This window comes from Pleurodeles waltl, chromosome 5, assembly GCF_031143425.1.
Source record: "Pleurodeles waltl isolate 20211129_DDA chromosome 5, aPleWal1.hap1.20221129, whole genome shotgun sequence".
NCBI lineage: Eukaryota > Metazoa > Chordata > Amphibia > Caudata > Salamandridae > Pleurodeles > Pleurodeles waltl.
The window spans coordinates 786536052-786560382 of NC_090444.1; the positions used below are offsets into that span (position 1 = coordinate 786536052).

A 24331-nucleotide genomic window follows, 5' to 3' on the forward strand; every position below is an offset into this window, starting at 1 on the left:
CCCAACTGTCAAACAGACCCATACATGGAATCCACAAACAGGCAGAGTCACAGAATGGTTTAAGAAAGAAAATGCTTACTTTCTAAAAGTGGCATTTTCAAACACACAATCTTAAAACCAACTTTACTAAAAGATGTATTTTTAAATTGTGAGCTCTGAGACCCCAAACTCACTGTCTATCTGCTCCCAAAGGGAATCTGTGCTTTAATCATTTTTAAAGGCAGCCCTCATGTTAACCTATGAGAGAGATAGGCCTTGCAACAGCGAAAACCGAATTTTCTCAGAGCAGGCGTTAAAAGGAGGCACCTGTTGGTTACAATGGGCCTCTGGGTGCTTTGCAGGATTAGCATCAACATTTTTTACGCTAATCCTGCAAAGCACTGCTCTAGCATCAAAAATTCTGACACAATCCCCCTAACTATTGCCATGTTGTGCCATATTTTAAATACAGTGCACAGACGGTGGCGTTAGGGGAGCACTAAGGGGCACAGGAAAAGTGGTGCAGCACTGTGTGCAGCACCACTTTTTTCAAATATGCCCCATGGAGGCATATTTAAGAGCCTCTAGTGGCATTCTAACGCCACATTAGTGTAATTTTTTTTAACTAATCTGGCGTTAGAAGGCCTAAAACGCTGCACCATATTTACAAAGTGCCGCAGTGCATGCATTGCACCACTTTGTAACATTTGTGCTACATTATGCCTGCGCCAGGCATAATGTATGCAAAGGGGGCATCCCCCCATTAGGGGGGCCAAGAAATTGGTCCAAAGAAATCGGACAGATTTTTTTGCGTCATTTTTTTCCAGCACTTTTAATCCCTGCTCACAGCAGGCATTAAAAGGAGGCTTCCATTGGTTACAATGGGCCTGTGAGTGTTTTGCAGGATTAGCGTCAAAAAATGTTATGCTATTCCTGCAAAGCGCCAGACTAGCATAACGTTTTTTGACGCTAGTCCCCTAACTACCACCATGGTGCACCGTATTTTAAATATGACGCGCACATGGTGGCATTGGGGGGGTGCTAAAGGGTGCAATAAAAGTGCTGCAGCACTGTGTGCAGCGCCACATTTTTTCAAATATGCCCCATAGGGCAGTGCTTAATTTGTAAATAAAAAAGTGCCGGTGCCCAAAGCGCTCCTCTTAAACACGCGGCTGCTGCAATTAAATGTGTGAACACGGAATACAGAGGCAGTGTAATCCTGAAGCCATCTTGGGCCTCTTCAATCCATTACAGGCACTCCCTGCCCCTTCAGCTCACTCTTGCAGATTTCTGCTTTTTCCCTTTGTGACGCATTTTTGTTTTTCTCTTCCTCCTTCTTTCCCACGTGTGTCTACTTCTCGCAGTAAATGCTTGAGGCAGAAAGTAAGCGCAGGCCCTCAAAAATAAGCGACAGTGCTCTGCACCGGAGACAACAAGCACAAATTAAGCACTGCCATAGGGGTATATTTAAGAGCCCCAAGTGCCATTCTAACACCAAATTAGTGTCATTTTTTTTACACTGATGGGGCGTTTGAAGGCCAAAAACGCTGCAACATATATACAAAGATCCGCAATGCATGCATTGCGCCACTTTGTAACCCTTTGCACTACATTATGCCTGCGCCAGGCATAATGTATGCAAAGGGGGGCCAAAATATGATGCAAAGAAATCTGTTAGATTTCTTTGCGTAATTTTTTTTCGGCACTTTTAATGCCTGCTCAGAGCAGGCATTAAAAGGAAGCTTCCATTGGATACAATGGGCCTCTGTGTGCTTTGCAAGATTAGCGTCAACATTTTTTACGCTAATCCTGCAAAACGGCAGTCTAGTGTAAAAAATTCTGATGCTAGTCCCCTAATTACCGCCATGGTGCACCGTATTTCAAATATGACATGCACATGGTGGCGTTAGGGAGGCGCTAAGGGGTGCACGAAAAGTGGTGCTGCACTTTGTACAGCGCCACTTTTCTTGAATATGACCCATAGTTCTGTTTTTTTGCAGCAGGCATATTAACCCTCTATGCTATTTTATGTTGAGTTAAAGCTGCCACCAGGCAAAACTCCCATTTCTCTCTCTAGCAGGAATATTAATCACAAGAGGTATCTTGACATTTTAATTGTTCCTTGAAGGCTAAACGCACAAGGAAATTTTCAGCAGGTGCTGCCCTGGGTACAGTCCTTTCAGAGCAGAAGCATGGCGGGTGATTTAATGGCCACTCCAAATCAAAACCTAGATGTTCTGCTCTTCAGTGCCATTTTTATCACGTACTCGAACACTATGGCTGAGCGAATTGGTGCTAACGTGGAGAGGGTTTATTCCTGACCTGTTCCTAATACTGTCCTTGATAAATGGGATTGTGATTTAAAATGTGATTGCACTGTGTCTGAACTCTCATTCTGAAAGGCAGATACAGGATGTGCTTATGCTGAAAATATTCTGTGATGAATAACCAGTATTTGCGTGTCTGAGGTCTAAGGATCGGGAGGGGGGCGGGGGCGCTGACCTCAGGGGAGCGCTGTGTTTAGCAATTATTTATAATTTAAAAGCACCTGCTGCAGAGTTCCGTCCAGCTTTCAGGCAGCAATAAAAATATAAGGATAGCTCGTGTGATTAATGTTCCCGCCAAAGAGAGATGGATTTATGTCTGTTGGCAGTTTTGACTCTCTAGGGCATAATGTTTTCCCTAATGAGAAACAACTAGAAATGTGCACGTTTTCATCACATTTCTTCATGAAGAAATTTCAACATAATGGAAATTCTTCACTCATAGATTTTATGCATGTAACTAATGAAAAAGACAAATGTCATAGGTTTTGATAAGTTATCAAGAGATTGTTGTGAATCCCTCAAAAATTAAATCTTTGCCCCAAATGCAGAAGTAATCCCACAGCAGCAAATATATGACTTTTTGTGCTTGATTTTTGTGAATTAAGTTACCTGTAGTTACTTTTAGTTCCAATACTTCGTTGCTGTCTTTGTCCTTTTTAAGTACCACTTTTTTGTCATGTAGCTCATGTACATACATTAATACCTATTAAATAGGGAGCCATACGTTGTCCTTCTCTCTATTTCACAGATGTACAACTGTTTTTAGTGGTTGCAAATGGAGAGTCAAACTGTTTGCGACTGCTAAAATGGCTTCTGGCATGTTCAAGGCTATTTTGCGCGTCATTAACCTATTACTGACTCGTAAAATAGGGTTTGTGAGTCGGTTTTAGGAAGGGGCATGCCAAGAGTGCCCCTTCCTAGTAGCAAGTCACACACGGATGGACAATTGTTTTGAGACTAAAATGCGGTTGCAAAACAAGCACAGTTTACCACCTACTTTAAGTAGGTGGTAAGCCAGTCGTGAACAGGAAGGTGTCCTCAGGGGACCCCTTGCCCTTTGTGAATGGTAGCGGAAATATTTTTAAGAGCAGGTAGTGGTCTCATGGACCACTGCTTGCCTTTAAAAAATTAAACAGAAACGTTTCATTTTTCTTTTTGAAACACACTCCATTTTCCTTTAAGGAAAACAGGCTGCATTAAAAAAAAGTTGTTTTATTTAAAAACAAACTCAGACTATATGGTATGCTGTCCCCGGCAGGCCCCCATCACTGTGCTATTGCCCACTACCAGTGGGTCGCAAATTGTGACCTCACTCATGAACATTGATGAGGTAGGTCAATTGCAACCCCATTGGGAATTGCTAAATGTGTCTGTGACACATTGGTACATTTCCTTTTGTGACTCGCAAATTGCACGTCGCAAAAAGAAATGGTCATACATCCGGCCCTTACCTCCTACTAATTTAATCCACCACAAAAACACAGAAGTAAATGTATGGAGTGGTATCCTTGAGAGCTCAAGTCTAACCCCAATAAAAACAATGACTACTAAATTAACCATTAAGTTTGGGTTCTGGAAAACCATGCTGCCAGGTTCAAAGCATATTAGTGCCCCATCTGGGATAGTAAGTGCAATATAACTGAAATTCTAATTGTAATATAATGAGTGTGTCTATCTCGCTGTAGGAGCTCTCCTTGTATGCTCCAGAAGTTATTTTGCAATCAAACCGCTATGTAACTAGTGTTTAATTGTTTTCTCTGTCTTCTTTTGAGACTTGAGTTTTCATTTGTACTTAGTTTTAAATCTTATTTCTCTCAATTTTGTCTCATTCTGGACTTTATTTTATGTTTGCACTCAGATTTTTCTTGTCTATACATAAAGCTCTGTGACAGTGCTTAGACCATGTTCACGCTACATAAAAATACATTAAATAAAACCATTCACTTCTTTGATCAAATGTGCATCTAACTCGTGACTAGCTTATATTAATTCTTCGTTTGAAAGCCATATTCACTTAATTTGAAAGTTGGGTTTAAACGTTATGATGCAGTTATCAGTGTGGCAACAGAGAATGCGGAAGTACTTAATACTTCAACTGTGCCCCCACCCTCTAACCGTTTGACAAGTAGAGAGAGTTTTAGTTAAGTTGTACTGTCAATTAGCACCCATATGGCATATTTAAGGAGTATGAGTGAGTGTGCCGTTGTTACTAAGTAGTGGTTTCTGGGAAGCGGCCAAGACCACAGAGCTGTATCAAAATGTTCATGCATTCCCTCAGCTACTATGAATGATAATTAGCAGGCGCACATTTCGAACTCACCTCTGAGTTGCGGTTCTCAGAAAGGGGAAACATGCATTACATGGAAATTTCACAAGCCCAAGATGCATAAATAGGCGCTTTACACTTATTTACCCCAGCTAGATTTTACCAAGGGAGAATCTAAAGTGAAAAACCTCATGAATTATCATGCAAGTTCAAGTATAAATGAAAGGTAACACTTGGAATAGAATTAGCAGCCCACTTGCATTCAGGGCCTGAGAGAGCAAGTGGGTAATAGAGCAAGAGTAAGAAAGAATTAGTTTGATTGAGTGAGAGAGCATGAACAGGCAATGTAACAAGGTCACATATGTACATAAGGCTACGTTGGCATGCTGAGGTGGTTGCCCTCAGGGACATAAGGTGGAAGAGTAACTGAAGTGTTGGAATCATGCGTCAGTGCTTGTTGTCCCATTGGCTCTGATTGACATATTTATATTATTTGGATATTCATGTTTAATCTATACTTATTCGATAATTACACATAATTCTGCTGAGAAGTTGTTTCTGTTGCATTCTTCTCAGGCACAATAACTTTAAACATATAAAAAAATCCGATTGATTTATCCTGTGGCATGGTAATTCTGAGGATGTATTTTCCGGGCATATGAATTTTGATGGATTTTTTTCTGGTATAGTATATTAGACAGGCCATTACACCTCATCCTTTAGCACACATGTTGGATGGTGTTCCTATTGATATTAGACATGGCTTAATTTCCTAGGTTAGCATGGTTAAACCTATGCAAACAAATTCTACCACGCACCAGAACACATCTGGCATTGTACAAATAAATGACAAAGTATGCAAAGCAATTTTCTATCTCAAATTAATAATTCTTCTGTGTGTGTTGGAAGTTTGTGAAATATTGGATTATTTCAGAAGCTCTACCACCCGATCTAGCATTTTCTCTAAAACCTATAGCTTGTAACAAGACTAATAATAGTAAAATATTTAATTTTCAGTACATTTCTCTAACAAATTAAACTGAGAGGCTGCCCCCAATCACCCTCAGAAGTTACATGGTTACTGGCATTGTGATTCCTGTTGAGTTTCGTTTGCGCACACAGCTTGGAAAAGAATGCACATAGATGCAGCACTGCTGCACACCAAGAGAAATAATTATAGGGAACATTGCTTGTACCCTTTACGTTTTTTTAACGAATTAGAGCAGTGAAGCTTATTTCTACCAGAATAAATTGATCCCCATTAAGCCCAGGGTCATTTGACACAATAACTTTGGTTTAGACCATATAAACAGCAAAATTCACTGGAAAAATCTGTTATAGCCTTAGAACCCGCCGTAGCGGGCTCTACCGGCCATTAAAGGCCCAATCCTCCTTTAACAAGGGAGAGGGCCTTTAATGCCGTTAGAGCCCGCTAAGGCAGGTTCTAATGCTATTAGAACATTCTGCCACTCGGGGGCAGAATGTTCTATTAAATAAAACAAATTCCTCACAAAGCCAGAGGGGATTAAAATCTCCTCGGGCTCCGTGAGGCTTTGTTCACAGCTGTTGCTGTGAACAAAGAGAACATTGGAATGTTGGCTCTGGGCTTTTAACGGCCAGTAAAAGCCCGGAGCACTCTATTGTCTGCAATGGAGATCCGAACATTCCAATGTTCTAATATGGTTTAGTCAATGTCGACAGGAGGTCCACAGTGGCAAGAGTACAAAACCTCAAAAGATACAAAAGATAGGATATACAAAAGTTAAAGTTGTATGCTAACCTTAAATACCATGCTGCCATCATGCATGAAAGGTGACATGGGTACGGACTATTCCTCATTGTGCAGTCTCCAAAGTTTCATTTTCTTTGTTCTTTTGTGCTACACTTCCAAATAAAATGCAGCCTTTTTGTATCTTACAATTTTCCTTAGTTGTGTTGAGGAATTATTTGAAGTGGTGTGTCAGCTTTGTGAGATTCTTTGAAAACTAACTGTAAGGATGATGGTGGTTTGGATGCCAGCCAGTTCGCCTGATACAGAGACATAGGATAGGGCCTGATTTAGACCTTGGTGGATGAGTTACTCCGTCACAACTCTGACGGATACTCCGTCCGCCGAAATCTAAATCCCATTATATCCTATGGAATTTAAACTGCGGCATACGGGATATCCGTCACCATTGTGACGGAGTAACTCGTCCACCAATATCTAAATCAGGCACATAATCATAAATATCAATTAACCACATATAGAATGCAGTCCTTTATTGAAATGTGTAATTATTTAGTGTGCCCTACTCTGTCCTAGAGGTAAATAAATATGTAGGTTAAAATTAAGTATAGTGATTGGTGTAAAGTAGTTTATAATCACCATGCATGTCTCAGCACATTATCTTTGTGACATTATTAAGTCTTTTGATGACTAGTCTACTTATTGTGGTAGTTGAAATGTTGCCCAAAATATTTTGGCAAGATGATTATTTTCGTCGATTTTTTGACATAAATTGTTCATGGGCCTTGCTGTTTGCAAATCTAGTTTCAGATATTTCTGTCCAGTACTGGGTTAGATTTTGGGCCACGAATAACCAGTGAATATGTGGACACATTTGTTATTACGCTGTCTATTTTAATCCAGAAATGTGGGCCATCATATATCGGTGCTTAGTGTGTTACAGGGCCCATTAAAATGTGCTTGGAATTTAGCCCAGTGTTTCCCCCATAAAAATGTGCCGTTACACCAATAATGCATTAAATGGAAATTGCATGCAGTGGTGTAAATATTCTTAATTACATTTTGTGGGGGAATAAGTTACAGGAATCAGTGTTTCTGCTCTGGTTCTCCAATGTTTTCACCAATTTCTCAGAGTGCTTCAGGAAGCTAAAATGAGGATACATTTTCTATAAATTCATAAATATCTACTTCTTCCATGTAAGAGAAAAAGTCTGTCATGCTGCGTGAATTGTACTTTTAACACCAGAAACAGTCTATCAGTCTATTCCGCTGTGTTCTACTGTAGCTTCACCACAGAGTTCTAATAAACAACCAGATTGTTAACATTCTAATCTCATGGCGAAAGTAAACTGCTACAGAATGCTATGTTGCTGGAATATCAAAAACCAGCAGTGCCCAATCTGGTGTCATTCAAACAAAGATAACAGTAAAAGATTCCATACACTTAATATGTCACAATGTGCACTAAAACAGAACATTTTATACATACAATGATGCCCTGGCCCTTTCCGCAGGGTCATCCCCAGACATCTTGCCTCACCTCCTCCATTTCTGGCTGAATTTGTTTTTGTTGGCTTTAGGACTTGGAGCATGTTGTAGCACTTTACCACTGCTAACCAATGCTAATATGCATGTGCTCACTCCTTAAACATGGTAATATTGACTTATCCCCCAATTGGCAATTTTATTGTACGTACAATTCTCTAGTCAAGTGCGCGACATGTCCCAAGGGCTGGTAAATTAAATACTACTAGTAGGCTTGCAGCACTGATTGTTCCACCCACTTACATGGCCCTTGAAACATCTCTCAGGCCTGCTATTGCAGAGCCTGTGTATGAAGTTTTAAACTGCCATTTTGACCTGGCAAAATAAACCTGTTGCCAGGTCTAAACTTTCCCTCTTTATACATGTAAGTCACCCCTAGGGTAGACGGTGGACAGTCCAAAAGGCAGTGTATCTAAAATATAGGACATGTACTGTTAGGTTTTACATGTCCTCGTAGTGAAAAACTCTTAAATTCATTTTTCGCTACTGCAAGGCCTGTCTCTCCCATAGGATAGTATTGGAGTTGTCTTAATATTATTATATTTTATAAGTGTACCTACCTGAACCACTGTGTCTCCTTCTACACCCCCACCAGATCCCTCCGCTAAGCTCAACTGGCTCTGGCAGCTATCCCTGACATTTGGAAAACCACAGCTGGAGGACGATCCTTCACCTACCTCACAGCAAAGAGCTGGAACAATCTACCCCTTCACTTCAGACAAAGCCCATCTCTCACCATCTTCCGGAAGAACCTCAAGACGTGGCTTTTCGAATGAAGCGTCCCCCTTCCATTAAAACCAGAGTGACTCCAGAGGCTAGTTGGCTGGCCTCCTGATCGGAAGGCTCAGGGACAGAACAGGCTTCCAACACCTTGCACCTGCACCTGGACTCTGCCACCTGTGAGTCTATCCTGCCAAGTTGTGCCACCCCTGTCCTGGACCCTTGAAAGTGGGCCTGAGGTGCTTCCAGCAGAATCAATACATCCCCTCTGCTGAGCAGAACATCTCCTCTGCTGAGCAGCGCATTTCTGAGCAGAACAGACGCATCGCTGCTGTTACGTGGATTGGACCCAGCGCAAAGACTCTCATTGACTCACCGCCGTATCCCTGCATCTTGCATTTGACGCTGCTCCTCAACACCCTCCAGAGCAAATTCTTGCTTCTCTCGTCATCGGCAGCCTCAACGCCACTGCCGAAGCTCTGCATCTCAGTCTCATAGCTCATCGGGACAGACGCATCGCCTCGACTGTGCAACGCATCCCCGACACTGGCCTTCACATCACAAGCCTCGTTGTCGGGATCCTTAGTGTTTAAGCAACAGGACCTCCCACTGCAGCCTCACCGCATCTCATAGCCAACGCATCACCGTGGCTGCACAACACATCTTTGCCTAGGGTCTATGCATTGTTCCGCAACCAGGATTTAAGGTGCTTTGTTCAGCAGACCTGACTCCCCGTAGCTGGCCCAGGCTCCATCGCAGTTGGCCTGAACTTATGACTTTGTCCCGGTCGGGCTGAACCAGATATCCACAGTTGGCGCATTCTGCTTTTAAGCGCTATCTTACATTTTATTCTTTAAAGACTCATAAACTCAAGTTTTACTGATTGGATTTATGTTGTTTCAGTCTTGTTCTATTCATTTTATTAAGTTCTGTTTTTCTAACCTGGTGTGGGATCCTTTTTGTGTGGTGTCTTCACTGTTTTACTGTTTTAAGTGTTGCACACATACTTTACACATTGCCTCAAAGGTAAGCACGATTGATCTGTGCCAAGCTACCAGGGGGTTGAGCATTGAGCACAGGTTAATTTGGGATTTGCTTGTGCCTTACCCTCACTAGGATTGTGGTTTCTTTGTTACCAGGACTCACACCCCAGTCAAGCAGTAACCCAGTTTCTAACAATCATGTAGACAAAATAACAATTTGGGGAAGTATTTGTATATTGTAACATTTTAAGACATAGACAAACTTGGAATAAATCAACATAAGCACTGTATGAGCTCAGTGAAGGGTGAGCACACGGTGGTAGTGATTGCAAGAGTCTATGAGTCTTAAAATATGTTAGGGGTATTGCATACGGAATTTTATACTACACGAGTGACTGTTGGAATTACAATGCAAATTATGAAGGCCAACATACAGCAGGCAGTAGTGAGACATAGCCAGGTTCCTGGCTGACAGCTAATTAAGAGCTCCAGACAGATGGAATCAATTGTGATAGAATTCCCCTGTGCCGGCAGAGTGAGGAGAGGTGACCCAAACTGGGTAGTGGCATCACTGACCAAAAAAGTGCTTACAGAAGACCGTTGTTGGTTGGAATTCAAGGTCAGGAAACAGCCAAGTTGCTAGGCACTGTTGAGTTAAGAGTATTTCCTATGAAGCAGGTGTTTCTGTGGCTAGAGAGACCCTCCGAACGAGTTGCTGCTTGGACATTTCATGTTTCTTTTTAAAGCTCCCGCTTCATCTTGTCAGTACTTGCATCTCCCTGCATGAGTGTGCAGTGGCTTCACAATAATTTTTATTGTACAGGAAAATGAAGTTTCTAAAGCTGTCATGTTATCTCTATGTCTTTCAGTGTAGGCACCATCTTTGAGAGACATCTACTTCTTTATTAGAACTCTGATATTATCAGGCAGCTGGTAGGGAGTGAAGGTGTATGTAGTGATATATTGGTTGACACTGTAATGAGGCCAGTGTTGAACTGGTCTCTCTGCAGCCTGGCAGTATGGCATGGCCAGATGGCAACCTTAAAAAAGTGTGTAGGCTATTTTTGTTTTGGACTTGTGGGCCGTGACTCGACCAAAAACACCAGCCCCCTGAGTGGCCCTTTTGGGCTGGCCCATTGGCAAGTGCCAGAATGCCCAAAAGGCCATTCCAACATTAAATGAGGCTTGCTTCAAGTACTTGCTATGAATCTCCTATGAGTAGATATCAACCGGGTAGGAGCCAATCAAAATCTGGAACTTTGGAAGTGTTCCACGGTGTTATTAACAGCCACAAGTATTTCCATTCTTTCCTGCTCCTCTATTAGTTTTAGACTAGCATCGCTTTTGGGTTTATTTTTATTAGCCTGAACAGTGTGTCTCTTGGGTGTAATTGATTGAATGGGTTACAATTTGTAAATTATAAATTGGGTGTCCATATGATTAAAAAAAATTCCCACATTATAATATTTATCTATATGCTATGTCTTTTTTGATCAGGCTCAGCCATGTAGCTTGGACTGCATGATAGTCTAGCGCAAACAAAGGAAAAGTGAAATAAAGAGTAAGAACTGTATTTGTTTTTTAAAAATGGCAGCCTAAAGTGATCACTCTCTTATAATGTGGAAGGCATATAGGCAAAAATAACTGCTAAGGATATGTTGTTTGCTATTCCATGTTAGTGTATGGAGAAGCTACATATACAGCACATTCTGTTGGGATTAATAGTGTATTTCCAATGCCCTCAAAATGGTTTAATCGTTTCGTTCTAATTATTACCATTATGATTATAGTAGTATGAAAAATAATAATTATGACAAGAATGCTAAGAATAATAATAGTAATAATAATAATAGGTGACATGCATACACACCTCCCAAACTCTTTATATGCCTATATTAACCTGTTATATCATTTGTAAAGTTATTAAATTGCTATTTTCAGACCTATTTAGTACTTTAAATGAGAAGTTATATTTAGTTACTCGATACATGCACTTTGTAAATTAAAAAGTAGAGTACCAACACTTCTCATTCAGAGAAGCAAGACTTTTAATATGAGTGCTACCAGGACTTCTCAATGGAAGCAGGTTCTGTGGGTTAGTAAACGTTCATTTTCACAGTTCTATTTCTATTAAAGTTATTGTTTTGCGTTCACAGATTCTGATTTTGGAAAAAGGAGGCACATCAGCTGATCTAAACGTCAGCACAACATACAGTCGAATCGCTGAGATCCAAGCCATGCTGAGCAAAGAGGAACAAACCAATGTTGAACTCCGAAGAGATAAAACATTGTTGGTGGATCTTATTTCAAATTTACAAACGCAGGTACTCGGCGTCTTTTGCTACAGTGTTTTTTATGGGCTTTATCTGCAAAAGCAGCGCATATTTTTATAAAAAGGAAAATCTAAAAAAGAATTCGTCATTTCAGTCATTGGACACATTCGGCTGGAGCACTCGATTTCTAATCATTTGCATACCAGACTCTGCATTGAATCTTTTGTTATATCAAATGGCCTCACCCCCAAAAGTTGTTTGGCCCGTTTCTAGGCCTTTTCATTGTGAAAGAGGAAAGCCTAAATCAGCCCAATATGGGATTATAAAGTCTTCACGTTTCTCATGCACTTAAAGAACCTAACCTTTGAAGTTGGTAATTATGCCACTAAAGCAGACCCGTGGTTATTGATTGCTCTCTAAACAAGCATTGACAAAGCCAACGGGCTTGCCCAGGCAAGAGCTATTGGTTTGCCAATGTGTTTTAGTCATGGCGTACACCAGCATGGCTGCTTTTCAGCATGCCTAAAAGTTAGTACTATGGACAACAGTGGCGTGGCGTAGAGTGTCATATAGTAGAGTGGGTCCGAGGGGAGTGGCATGGAGTGGCATGGAGTGCTATGGAGTAGCGTAGAGTTTTGTTGAATGGTGTAGATATGAGTGCATAAACTGGCATAGATTGTTGTGGAGTTTGTGAAGGGAGTGGATGGAGGGGCTTAGGGTGTCTTAGAGTGGAGTAGAGTAGAGTGTCGTAAAGTGGAGTAGAGAATCGTAGTGTGGAATGGAGTACTGTGCCATTGGGGTAAAGGGGAGAGGCCTCTAAAGACTGCAGTAAAGTGACGTGGAGCAGAGTGTCGTGGTGTAGAATGTAGTAGATTGTTGTAAAGTGGAGTGGCTTAGAGTGAAGTGTCAAAGAGTGTAGTGGCTTAGAGTGGAGTAGACGAGTGTTGTTGATTGGTGTGGAGTGGAGTGGCGTTTAGTGGAGGAAATGTCATGGAGGGAGTAGAGTGGAAGGGTGTTTAGTGGATGGATGTAGAATGTATTAGAGGGTTGTACGATAGAGTGGAGTAGAGGGTCATAAAGTGCGAGTGGCACAGTGAGTCTCAGGGTGGAGTGGCATAGAGTGTCATAGAGTGGAGTGGCATAGAATGTTGTGGATGGAGTAGATTGTTGTAGAGTGGAGCGACATTGGAGCAGAGATGAGTAGAGTGTTGTGGAGTGGCGAGCTGTAAAGTAGAATGTTATGTCATAGTGGAGGGGCATGGAGTGGAGTGGTATGTCAGAGAGTAGAGTGGATTGCCATGTCATTGAGTGGAGCGTTGTCGTGGAGTGCTGTTCAATTGAATGGTGTGTCATAGAATGGAATGGTGTGTTGTAGAGTGTCTTAGATCGGAGGGGCATGTAGTAGAGTGATGTAGAGTGGGGTGGTGTAGAGTGGAGTGGCATAGTGTGGAGTATGCATTATGTGGTAGCTCACTGCCATTACAGACAATACATTTTCAATTGAAATAACCATTACCCTTGCAGAGACATACAGTTTTATGGACAAAAATATACAGTGCACAAACAATGTGTGGAAATGTCATAGTTACAAAAATAATTGCTTTATTTGTGCTTTCCTAATTCCGATATATTCTGAAATATGTGCATAGTTTATTTACAGACATTTACATTTTGTTGTGTGCTAGAAAAAACAATTTCCTTTCACAGCAAGATTGTCGCATAAATCCTCTCACTTTGAAGTTAGAGAAAGAAAAGTAAACACCAAGCTCCCACGAAAGACAGAGCTTGACATTTGACCTTTGTCTTTGAATGTACAACAAATGTGAGCGCATAAGAACATTTAAAGGCCTGTTTACAGAAAGCAAGCACTCATGGAATAATACTGTAACAGGCTATGCTGCATGGGAGGGGCAAACTTAAGCTGGACAGCCTAAAATAAATAAAGATAGCAAAAAGAAAGCAAGTAATTGTGTGTTGCAAAACAAAGCCAATGGGCAGAATGCCCCCAAGATGGTGTTAGCAAACCAGCTGGTAGGCTTTGACCTAAAAGCAGAGTGGACAAAAATGCAATGCCATTCCAGAGAAGGTTAACAAAGAAGCATTTACAAATGCAGTAGGTTTTGCCTTGCTCTGAGTGTCATAGAGTGAAGTGGAGTAGAGTGCCGTAGAACGGGGGGAGTGGCATAGAGTGGATTGAAGTGGCATAGAGGGAGTAGTGTGGAGTGGAGTGTCGTGGGTTAGAGCGTAGTAGATTGTAGGACAGTGGCGTGGCATAGAGTGGAATTGAGTGTCATAGAATGAAGTGGTATAAAGTGTTGTGGATTTGTGTAGAGCAGATTAGAATGTCATGGTGTGGTCCAGAGTGCTGTGAAGTGGCATAGAGTGGGGTGGGGTGGAGTGGAGTGGAGTGGAGTGGCATAGAGTGGAGTGTTGTGGAGTGACGTAGAGTGAAGTGGAGTAGATCGCCGTAGAATAAAGTGGAGTGGTATGGAGTGGAGTGAAGTGGCATAGAGGGAGTAGTGTGCAGTGGAGTGGAGTGTCGTAGGGTAGAGTGTAGTAGATTGACGTACATTGGAATGGCATATAGTGGAGTTGAGTGTCATGGAATGGAATGGCATAGAGTGACGTGGAGTGGTGTAGAGTGGATTACAATGTCATGGTGTGGCATAGAGTGGGGTGAAGTGGCGTAGAGTGGAGTGGTGTAGAGTGGAGTGGCTTGCAGTGGTGTGGAGAGAGTAGAGTGGGGTAGAGTGGAAGGAAGTCGGCTGGAAGGACATGGAGTGGAGTGTGGTACAGTGGAGTGGCATAGAGTGTCATAGAGTGGAGTAAAGTGTCATACAGTGGAGTGGCCTAGTGTATCGTAGAGTGGAGTAGAGTGTCATAGAGTAGAGTGGAGTGGCATAGAGTGTCAGGGAAGGAGTAAAGTGTTGTAGAGTGGAGGGGCATAGAGTGGACAAGACCTTTGTGTAATGGTGTGGAGTGTCTTAGAGTGGAGAAGAATGTTATAGAGTGGAGTGGTGTAAAGTTGTGTGGAATGTCATAGAGTAGTGTGGAGTAGAGTGTTGTAGAGTGGAGTGGCATAGATTGGTGTAGAGTGTTATAGAGTGACAAGGAGTGGATTAGACTGTTGTACAATGAAGTAACAGTGTTGTATAGCGAAGTGGCGTGGAGTGGCCTAGTGGAGTAGTGTGCCATAGAGTAGAGTGGAGTAACGTGGTGTGGAGTGGCGTAGAGCTAGTTACTGTCTTAGACATTTAGTGCCTGCAGCCTGATTCTCGGTCACATGACTGGGAGTAGTTGACATTTGGGCTTTGTGTATTCCTTCCTGACAGCCACACACAATAGAGTCCTTGGGTGTGCCTTGATAGGCCATTATTGACAGGATATGAGGGTGGAGCTGGGCACAGCCCTACTTACACTTCAATGAGCTCCACACAAAAGGCTGCATATACCCCTTGTAGTTAGTCTGGAGCCAGGCAGGGGAAGCAGGAGACCTGTGCACTTCAGAGGGAAATCTCTAGAACCTTCTCCCACCTTAACAGAGGCACCTGGTATAAATATTGGACCTCAGACACCAATTATTCAATACATTTCTGGACTTGTGGAGACTCTGCCAGGAAGAAGGGCTGCTGTTCTGCTGAAAGGCCTACCACTGTGCTGTACTACTGCCCTGCTGGACTACTGTCCTTGCTGAACTGGTGCCTTCCTGAATTGTTTCCCAGCTGCCCTCCTGCCTGAGATAGAGGGATTGGACCTGCACCTAAACCCTGTGCTCCAAGAGTGACTTCAAGGGATAGTCTGCTGGCCTCCTGTTCAGAACCACAGCAACATAATAGGCTCCCAACCACCAGAAAAAGCACCCAGATGCAACTGCAGCCAACCCCTGACCCACATGTGTTGCCCCATAGGCCCTGGACCCTTGGTATGGCCTCAGTGGTGCTAAAGTGAAGTTTTTAGGGCTGTTCGTGGCCACAAATGGGCCCATTGGCACCAAATCCTTGTTGCTGGCACTGCCTGTCTATCCAAAGTTCGGTCTTCGTGCTACAGTATTTACCGCTCATGGGGAGTGACACAGCAAAGCTCTAGCCTGACCGTTAACAATGACAACAGGATCTTCGTGCTACAGAAACAACCATCTGCAATGCAAGGCTTGCTCTTCTCAGTACATCGATGACCGTCCGTGATGCTTCCCTACTCCTCGCGTCTCCTGCCACCGCGAATGGGACTCTTTCAGCTAAACTGATAAGATAGTTTATCAGTGGGACTAACCTGGTCCCTGTATCTACCTGCGCTCCATCACAGTCAGCCTGAACTTGTGACTTTCTCCCTGTTTCACATGACCAGATAGCCGTGAGTGGCGATTTGGGCTTTTTGGCGCCATTTTCATTTAAATCTTTAAAAATGCATATCTCCGGTTCTACTGATTGGATTTTTGTCATTTTGTTCTGTTTTTCTAAATTGGTGTGGGCTTTTTCTTGTGTTGTGTTTTCACTTTATTACTGTTTGAAGTGCTGTATAAATTCTTTACTCTTTACCTCTGACTGCTCTGTGCCAAACTAACAGAGGATTGAGCTTAGGCGAATTTGAGGTTTGCTTGTACTTAAACCTAAGAAGGACTGTGTTTGCTGCTTCAGTAGGGTCTTACTCTCCTCAATCAGTAATCCTATTTCTGACCATTATCTTACTACATTTAATAAGTAATAACTTTCATTTGGGAAGAGTTTGGTGTCTAAAAAATTGTGATATAAAACACTTTTTAATGGCAAAGTCGGGTATTAAGCCACAATTCCGAAAATGCCTCTTCTAGAAAGTTTACATTTTCTTGCCCTAACCATTTGGTGCCTGTAGCTAGCCTGTATCCTGTGACACGTAACTAGGTGTAACTAGCAGTTGGTCTTTCTGTATTGCTCCCAGACAGAGAGTTAAAGGGGAAGAAGGTGTTGCCAGGATGGGATGACTTGATCAAGGGGAGAGCTGTCACCTACCACAGTAGAACATCACAAAGGCTTTGCCTCAGCCCACTCATAAAGTGTTTCACACTATTCTTTTGAGCCCCAGAGGAGCTGGGGCTAGGGCAGTGAGACAGGAGATTCCAAACACCTTTAGGGGTGGAAACCTCCAGAACCTTATCCTACTTCAAAGCTGGCACCAAGTATAAATATTGGACTCTCAGACCCAACTCTTCAGAACACTCCTGGGCCTGTGGATACTACAGAAGAAGGACTGCCTGCTGCTCTGGCTGCTTGAGACCTGCCCTCTTTCATGAAAAGGAAGACTGGACTTCCACCCTTCAACCAATGCTGAAGTGACTCCAAGGGTCAGCTAACTAGCCACCTGTTCTGAACTACAGGAACACAACAAGCTCCAGAGGTCTTCTTGAAAACTGCACAGCTGACCTGCTGCACTGGACCTTATTGGACCTGCAACTGGACCTGCATGTGTTCTAATGACCTCTGCTGGACTGAGTTCCTGATCCCAAAGAGATGCCTTGCTGTGGCACCAGTTGAACTCTAATGCAAAGCTCCTATGAACCTGACTCTTCACACTACAGCAACTCTCAGTGACAGCTAGCAAAGAGGGGTCTACACTTCGCGATACAGCATCAACAGCCTGTGGTGACCTCCAAGGAAAATCTTCAGCAGCGACCGCCCATGACTCCCGACATGATCTTGCACTATATCGACGACCATCCATGATTCCCAGCCTGCTCTTTGTGCCACAGCGACACTCTGTCTGGTCCTTGCAACTGCCTCCACTGCAAACTAGACTCTTCATGCTGGGCTTTAGAAGGTAACTCTTTCAGTTGGTCTAGCCTGGTCTTTGTATCTGCCCTGCGCTCCATCGTGGTCAGCCTGAACTTGTGACTTTCACCCGGTGCTGCACGACCAGATAACTGCAAATGGTGCTTTGTGCTTTTAGGTGCTATTCTGACCTTAAATCTTTGGCATTACATATCTCCGGTTCTACTGATTGGGTTTTTGTCATTTTGGTCTCAAATTATTTATTTAATTTTATTCTGTTTTCTAAATTGGTGTGGGATTATTTTTGTGCGATGTTTTCACTTTATTGCTGTACCAACTGCTGCATTAATACTTTAAACGTTGCCTCTAAGTTAAGCCTGATGGCTTGGTGCCAAGCTACTAGAGGTTTAAGCACAGGTGAATTTCGGGTTGTTTGTGACTTCACTCTGACAGGAATTGTGGTTGCTGCTTAAGTAGGGTTTCACCCCTCTCAACCAGTAACCCATTTTCCTACAGTGGTGTCCAGTGTTGAGGATTAGGAATTGTGCTTTTACAGTGCAATACTGTGATTGTCTGTTACACTAAAAATGCCAGATAAATAATTTGGTACCAATTTGAGTTGCTTTAATTAATTCTCTATGACTGGCTCCTTTGTTTTTTTCAAATTCATTCTCATTCACTGTCTGCGACCACAATTGCAGAAAAGGAATTCGAGCTTATCAAGCTGGAGAGCCACATTGTGGTTAAGCTCAATAAGTTCTGCAAAGAAAGGGGACGTCCAACCAAAAAGGGCACCAAAACGTTGGAGCTTCAGAAAGCTCTGAGGGCCTGGGGGAGGCTTACCAGTTGCTGACAGCAACAGATGACCGAGATGAGGAAGATGATATGGGGTGGGGGCAAGGATTGGATGTGGGTGCAAGTGCTGAGATGCAGCACTCAGGGGAGGGGGATAACGTATCTCCTGAATTGGAACTCCCTGCCAGAGCAGAGAGCAGTGTATCTTTGCAAGGCCTATGCACAGAGGAACTGGAGGACAGGAAAGTTGGGAGAGTTTCAGCTACAGAAGGCAAAGCTAAAAGTGGAGAAAAGAGCTGGCCCTTGAGGAAAAGAAACTGGTCATGGAGGAGAGAACAATGTAGTCTCAGAGAGCTGGAACTCATGCCAGTCAAGCAAATTCCAGCAGTAATGGTGGCAGCATAACTGCAGTGTCTGAAGCCAACAAGAAGGTATTCATACCTAAAGATGTGGTGCTCAGCTATTTGGTAGGGGATGGCATTGACAAATGGTTTTCTGCCTATGAGGTGGTTCTCAAGGCACAGGTTTCCAGAAGAGTTTTGGGGCGCATCTCTCTTCAAACACATGCATACAGAAGAGAGGGATACTTTCCACTGGCGGTGGGGGAACCAGATGAAGTACACTTCAATGAAAACTATCCTTGTCACAAATTTGGACTCACTCCAGAGAAGTACTGCATTAGATTCAGGGATAGCCAAAAGATGCAGAATCAGTCTTGGGTGTACTTTCTTGATTACATTTGCTAGGCACTGAATGGTTGGGTGTGGGGCAGCAATGTTGATGTTGTTTACTGTTTTGTTTAATCTGATACTGAGAGAGCACATGCTCAGTACATGTTTTGTGTAGCTGAGCCAGCACCTGATTAATAGCAAGCTCACTGACCCCAGAGAGCTTGCAAAGGAGGCAGACTTATGGATCAGCAGCAAAGTGTCTAGAAAGCTATATGGGAGTGACCCCAAAAAGGTGGTTCTGGTTCCCCTCGACAGAGAGAAGACAGGGTTAAAGATGACCCAGAAAAGCCCCAGAATAAGGTGGGGGGAAAGAGTTCCCAAGTGTGTTCTGTGAAACGGGGAGGATGGTCTGGCAGGCGGTAGCCCAAGGTGCCCCATTTCAAGCCACAGTGCTTTGATTTCTCTGAGTTAGGACACATGCAGGGGGGGCTGTGTGTGTCCAAAGAAACCACCCTCTGGTGGCAACTCTACAAGGAAGACCAATGTTGCCTTAGGGGGAAGTAGTTCCCCCAGGTGCCTGGTTGCACCATGCCCTAAACTCTCTTAGCTGGGAGATAGCCTCAGAAGGTGAGCTGGTAATCCCTGAGGGTGGGAGTTGTCACTTCTACCAGGTAGAAGTGAATATGGAGCCTATCACTACTTTGAGGGACACCGGGGCCAGCCAGGCTATGGTTCTGGAATGGCTCTTTTCCCTAGAGTAGTACACCGGTCAGGTGTGTAGGGTAACTCAGGCCCAGGGGCAGGACTTGAATTATCATTATTACCCAGGGCAACAATTATGCTAAAGTTCATGGCCATAGTATGCCATAAATTACCACCATGATGCTGGAGTCAGCATTATTGTAGGCATGGGTCAAATTTTTGGCCACAATAATAATTACCACCATATTGCCAGAATGATCATTGTGCATTGGATGCCCATATAATTCCAGGAATTACCAGCTGGATGAACAGTATGGCAATTTTTGGGCACTATTATGCTATGAATGCTGACAATATGTTTGTAATTACCACCATGCTGTAAGGACTGTCATTACGCCACAAATGGGTTCCACTGTGCCATGGATGTACAAAATATGTCAAAACAACCATCATTCTGCCAGTAGTAGCACTGCCAAAGATAGGCACCGTATACCTTGGTTGTCTGTAATATGTTAGAAATTACACTCACTAAGAAAGGGCCATCATTTTACCTGAGGTGTGCATGGGGCACCATTCCATATGTGCCCACATGTTGCTAAGAATTAGTACAATTGTATGAAGGCCAACAGTTTATCAGAGTGGGCAGTGGCACAACACTCACACACGCCTCATGATTGCAGACACTCAGACAACTGTGAATGAGGCAGGAGTGCTTAGAGCGATGGAGCAAGTTGGTGCAGGGAGAAAGGACAAAGGAATCAAGCAGAATAACCAGGGGGAAGAAAAGAGTTGATCAACGTGTGGTTAGATACGTTCGATATCACTTGTGCTAGGACAGCTTGGGAACGGGGGTTTTATCCATTCTGTTGGTGGGAGAATCTTTGGAGGAGCCTTCATGCAGAGCCATTCGTTTTTTATTTGTTTTCCCCATTACTAGAAAGGCTAGTAAGCAACACAGTCTTTTTACCTTTTGCTGGGTAGAAGTGAAATAGTTCTTCCCCCTGCATAGCAAAAACGTAATGGCCTCTCTCTACAACGTGCATGAAATCGTTTTGGGAAAATAACCAAAACAATTTCGCCTCAAGGTGCGGTTATGTCACGCCTTTTAGGCAGAACCTAAAAAAAGGATGTTGACTGCATGTTAATGTGAAAACACTCTCACAATGCAACAAAAGTGGGATCTCGCGAGAAGGTAAAAACCAATTTGATGAGCCCACTCCTGTGTTTGATAAAACAACATCCACAGTCATAATCATAGGTAAATCACATTTCCAATGTCCTAGAAGAAGCCAGTTGGTAATCTTCCATTGAAATGAATGTCTGTGAGTAGTCACAGAGTACTGTGCCTTAACGCTGCGTATAACTTCAAAGCCATGATATTAACAGTGTTGGCCAAATGATCTGTCTGCATGTGTGAATTATTTATTGTATAGTATTTATACGTACTAATGGAAATTAGTTCCAGTGCGAATTTGCAGTGGTACAAGGACCTTGAAATGTAGGTTACTTATTGGCTCATCGCATATATCTATTTAAGAAAGAAGTCGCCATGAATACAGGTATGTAAAATTATCTAAATAAATAATAATAAAGGAACTCGTTTTAAGTGTCTCATGAGCCATTATTACTTCACTTATCTCCCCGGCACTTTGCAGTTTTATACATGTTCACCCAAAAAGCCAAAGATCGGGTTTATGAATTTGTAAGTGCAGTAAAAAAAGAAAATGATATCTGAAAGAAGATTTTAATTATTGTAGCATTATTGCTTCCGCCTTAGTTCTTCGAAGCTATTCCTGAGACCCTTGCACATGTTGACCGCAGTCCTCACAGAGAACCCCTCTTAGAATTAAATTTGTGATTGATTGCCGACGTCATCACGTTGTGCAATGTTTGCCAATATTGTAGCCTCCCAGTAAGAGGGTCTATGGAAAGTAGTGTTTGAGTGGGATGGTTATTAGATACAAATGGGGAATCATTACTTACATATCTTTATCATTCACCTTCTTGAACAGCTCCCTACTATTCAACTAGAGCTTGCAGATGATTAGCTTTTGAGGACAGAATACGAACATTTATGTGAGGGGTTGACTTTCCTGTAAAAATAGCAATAGATGTTATGTATTTAATTTATAGCTTTCAATTGAGGGTTATCTTGGTTGGTTCACAGGTGGAACTTAAACATGGGCTGGAAGTTTCAAATTATTTCTGACTGACCCCTGTCCATTGATTTGGTTCTTGAATGAAGCTTTCCACTTTTTGTATCAGTTTCATTCATCTGTTTTTATTACATGTAAACTTCGAGACCCTGGCATTAGCCTTCAATCATAAACTTATCTATCATGGCTGGAAATGAATACGCCTGAATCTTTCACTAAAATATTGATGTCAGACATTGTGGTGAAATACGTCACCCAAATTCCACCTTATTTGTTTTGTTATGTAACGTGTATCTTCATATCACACAACCCTCCAGGGAGGAAATCCTGGCGATGAAGCAGGAGCTGTATGATCTAAGCCAGGGTTCTAGCTAGTTGAAAAGCCAGGCCTTCAGTTTCTTGAAGAATTTGCAAACTTAGAAGGTAACTTTGATGTGCAGTGGTAGGTCATTCCACACTTTAGAAGTGAAGTAGAAGGCACGATCCTTGGACCTGATTTGGTGTGTGCTCAAGTAGGAGTCTCACCTAGTGGAGGTGTCTGCTAGGTTTGTGAAAGTTTATGCAGTTGTTGAGGTACATGGGGTCAAAACTACCTCTTCCAAAATAGGTCTACTTGGTTCCGTTCAATCAACAAGTAGAGAATACGTCATAGATTTAGTGCATTAAGGCATGAAACTCTCGAAGACAAACACTTCCGATTCATAGGATTCCTTGTCTGTAGTCTGATCTCTGAATTTATCGGTATAGAATTCAGCAAACAAGTATTGAGTGTGAAAACACATTATTCTGTATTGTAGTTTTGATACTAATAAACAAACTTTAGATGTACTCTGCTCCAACTTTCTAGGCTGTATTATTGTTTGGTGCTTGGCATCCTTCATTGCCATTGACATTCCAGCATTATAGCCATTATTTTGATCATATGATACAGACCCTTTTTGAAGTCCTCAGCACTGCTCCTCATAAGTACTGTTCCTCTGGCTGCATTCCCTACACCAACACCTTTTTGCATAACAAGGAATGCAGCCTAATCCCTTCTATTTGTCAGTATCCAATAACATTTTAGTCATTTCTCCATGGTTAGATAATGATCATATCAGAAATGTGATCTGGAGACTCTATAGTTGGAGACAATCCCAAATCCTGCAATGTAAAGGTAGAAACCCACTAAGATAGCAGGCAACATTTGTCAATAACAGGAGCAAAGGGAGTGAGAGTCTGAAACCTTGTAGAGAAAAAAAGAGACACATGGGTTAGCTAGGAAAGTACACATTAGCGTCTGAAATATCTACCTAAAGATATTTGTCACTTAATGTCTGCCTTATGAAGGCTATGTAAGGTATAGACATTAGCTAGGCTTAACAACAAGAACCCTGGCTTGGAAGGATGTGATAGAAAAGTGAGTTGAACGAAGGACCTGGGAGTAAGCTAGTACTTGGAGTGAAAGGAACATTACATATTAAAACGGTGTTCAAAGCCTAATTGTATGCTATCTGATCAAGATGACCTAGAATAAATTTTAACAAAGTCTTCGACAGTACGGGGAATAAAGTCATTGTCGACTAATGGAGAGAACTGGAATCCTTTGAGTCTTGTGTCAAAGACAACTGTATCTATATATGGGCAGGGGACTTTGACATTACTACCTGCGATAAGCCCAATAGTAAGATCTGTGGTTACACAAATATCCATGAAGATGACCAAACACATTTCCCACATCATTTATATGGTGAGGCCCTCAATTAATTCATTTTTAAATACACCATAGTGTTCATGGAACGCTCCCAGGACAGTGAAGGAACTATAATTACTACCATTCAAGGTAGCTGTGGTTGTTCAATTATCGATCGCATTTTGCTTTCTCAATCTTGTATGGAGTCGGTGGAATCTTTTAAGGCCAATCCAAGCTATTTTAGCAACCATCACTCCCTGTCATTGGTATTTAATATCAAGACTCAGTGGGCTAATGGGCCACAACTCGCTGAACACATTGAAACTCAGGGCAATAATGGTATTACTCTCAAGTGGACAAATATTTACAGAACCACCTTAAGAGGAAAGGTTCTTAATGACAACTCTTCTGAGTTCCTTATTTGTACTGATTCCAATTCCTCCCCCTATCAAATTATAGCAGCCTTTAACAAAATATTAAACGCATTTGCGGGTAATTTAAGATTAGCTCGGAAGAAATGTACTGACAGGAAACCTATTAGGTGGTTTGACCATGAATGCTCACGAGCAAATCAGAACCTGAAGAAGGCACGTCAGACCCCCCCTAATAAACAGAGCGATGATCACAGCTTTGAGACTTCATTATGAGCAGGCACTAAGAAAAGGAAGAGTGGAGCTGCAGGAGAAAGCATGGGAAAACTTACAAGAGGCAGCTGATATAAGGGATGCTACTCTCTTTTGGAGAACCATTAATCAGCCATTCCTAAAGGATT

At 42.4% G+C, this 24331-nt stretch overlaps 1 protein-coding gene across 1 annotated transcript in view; it reads left to right on the forward strand.

The window, feature by feature from the left end:
* Positions 1-24331, forward strand: part of LOC138296044 (interaptin-like) — a 445611-nt gene that overhangs the window by 319900 nt on the left and 101380 nt on the right. Inside the window, exon 9 of the mRNA XM_069234803.1 lies at positions 11706-11873. Coding sequence (XP_069090904.1) covers positions 11706-11873 — 168 coding nt within the window. The remainder of the gene's footprint in view (positions 1-11705; positions 11874-24331) is intronic.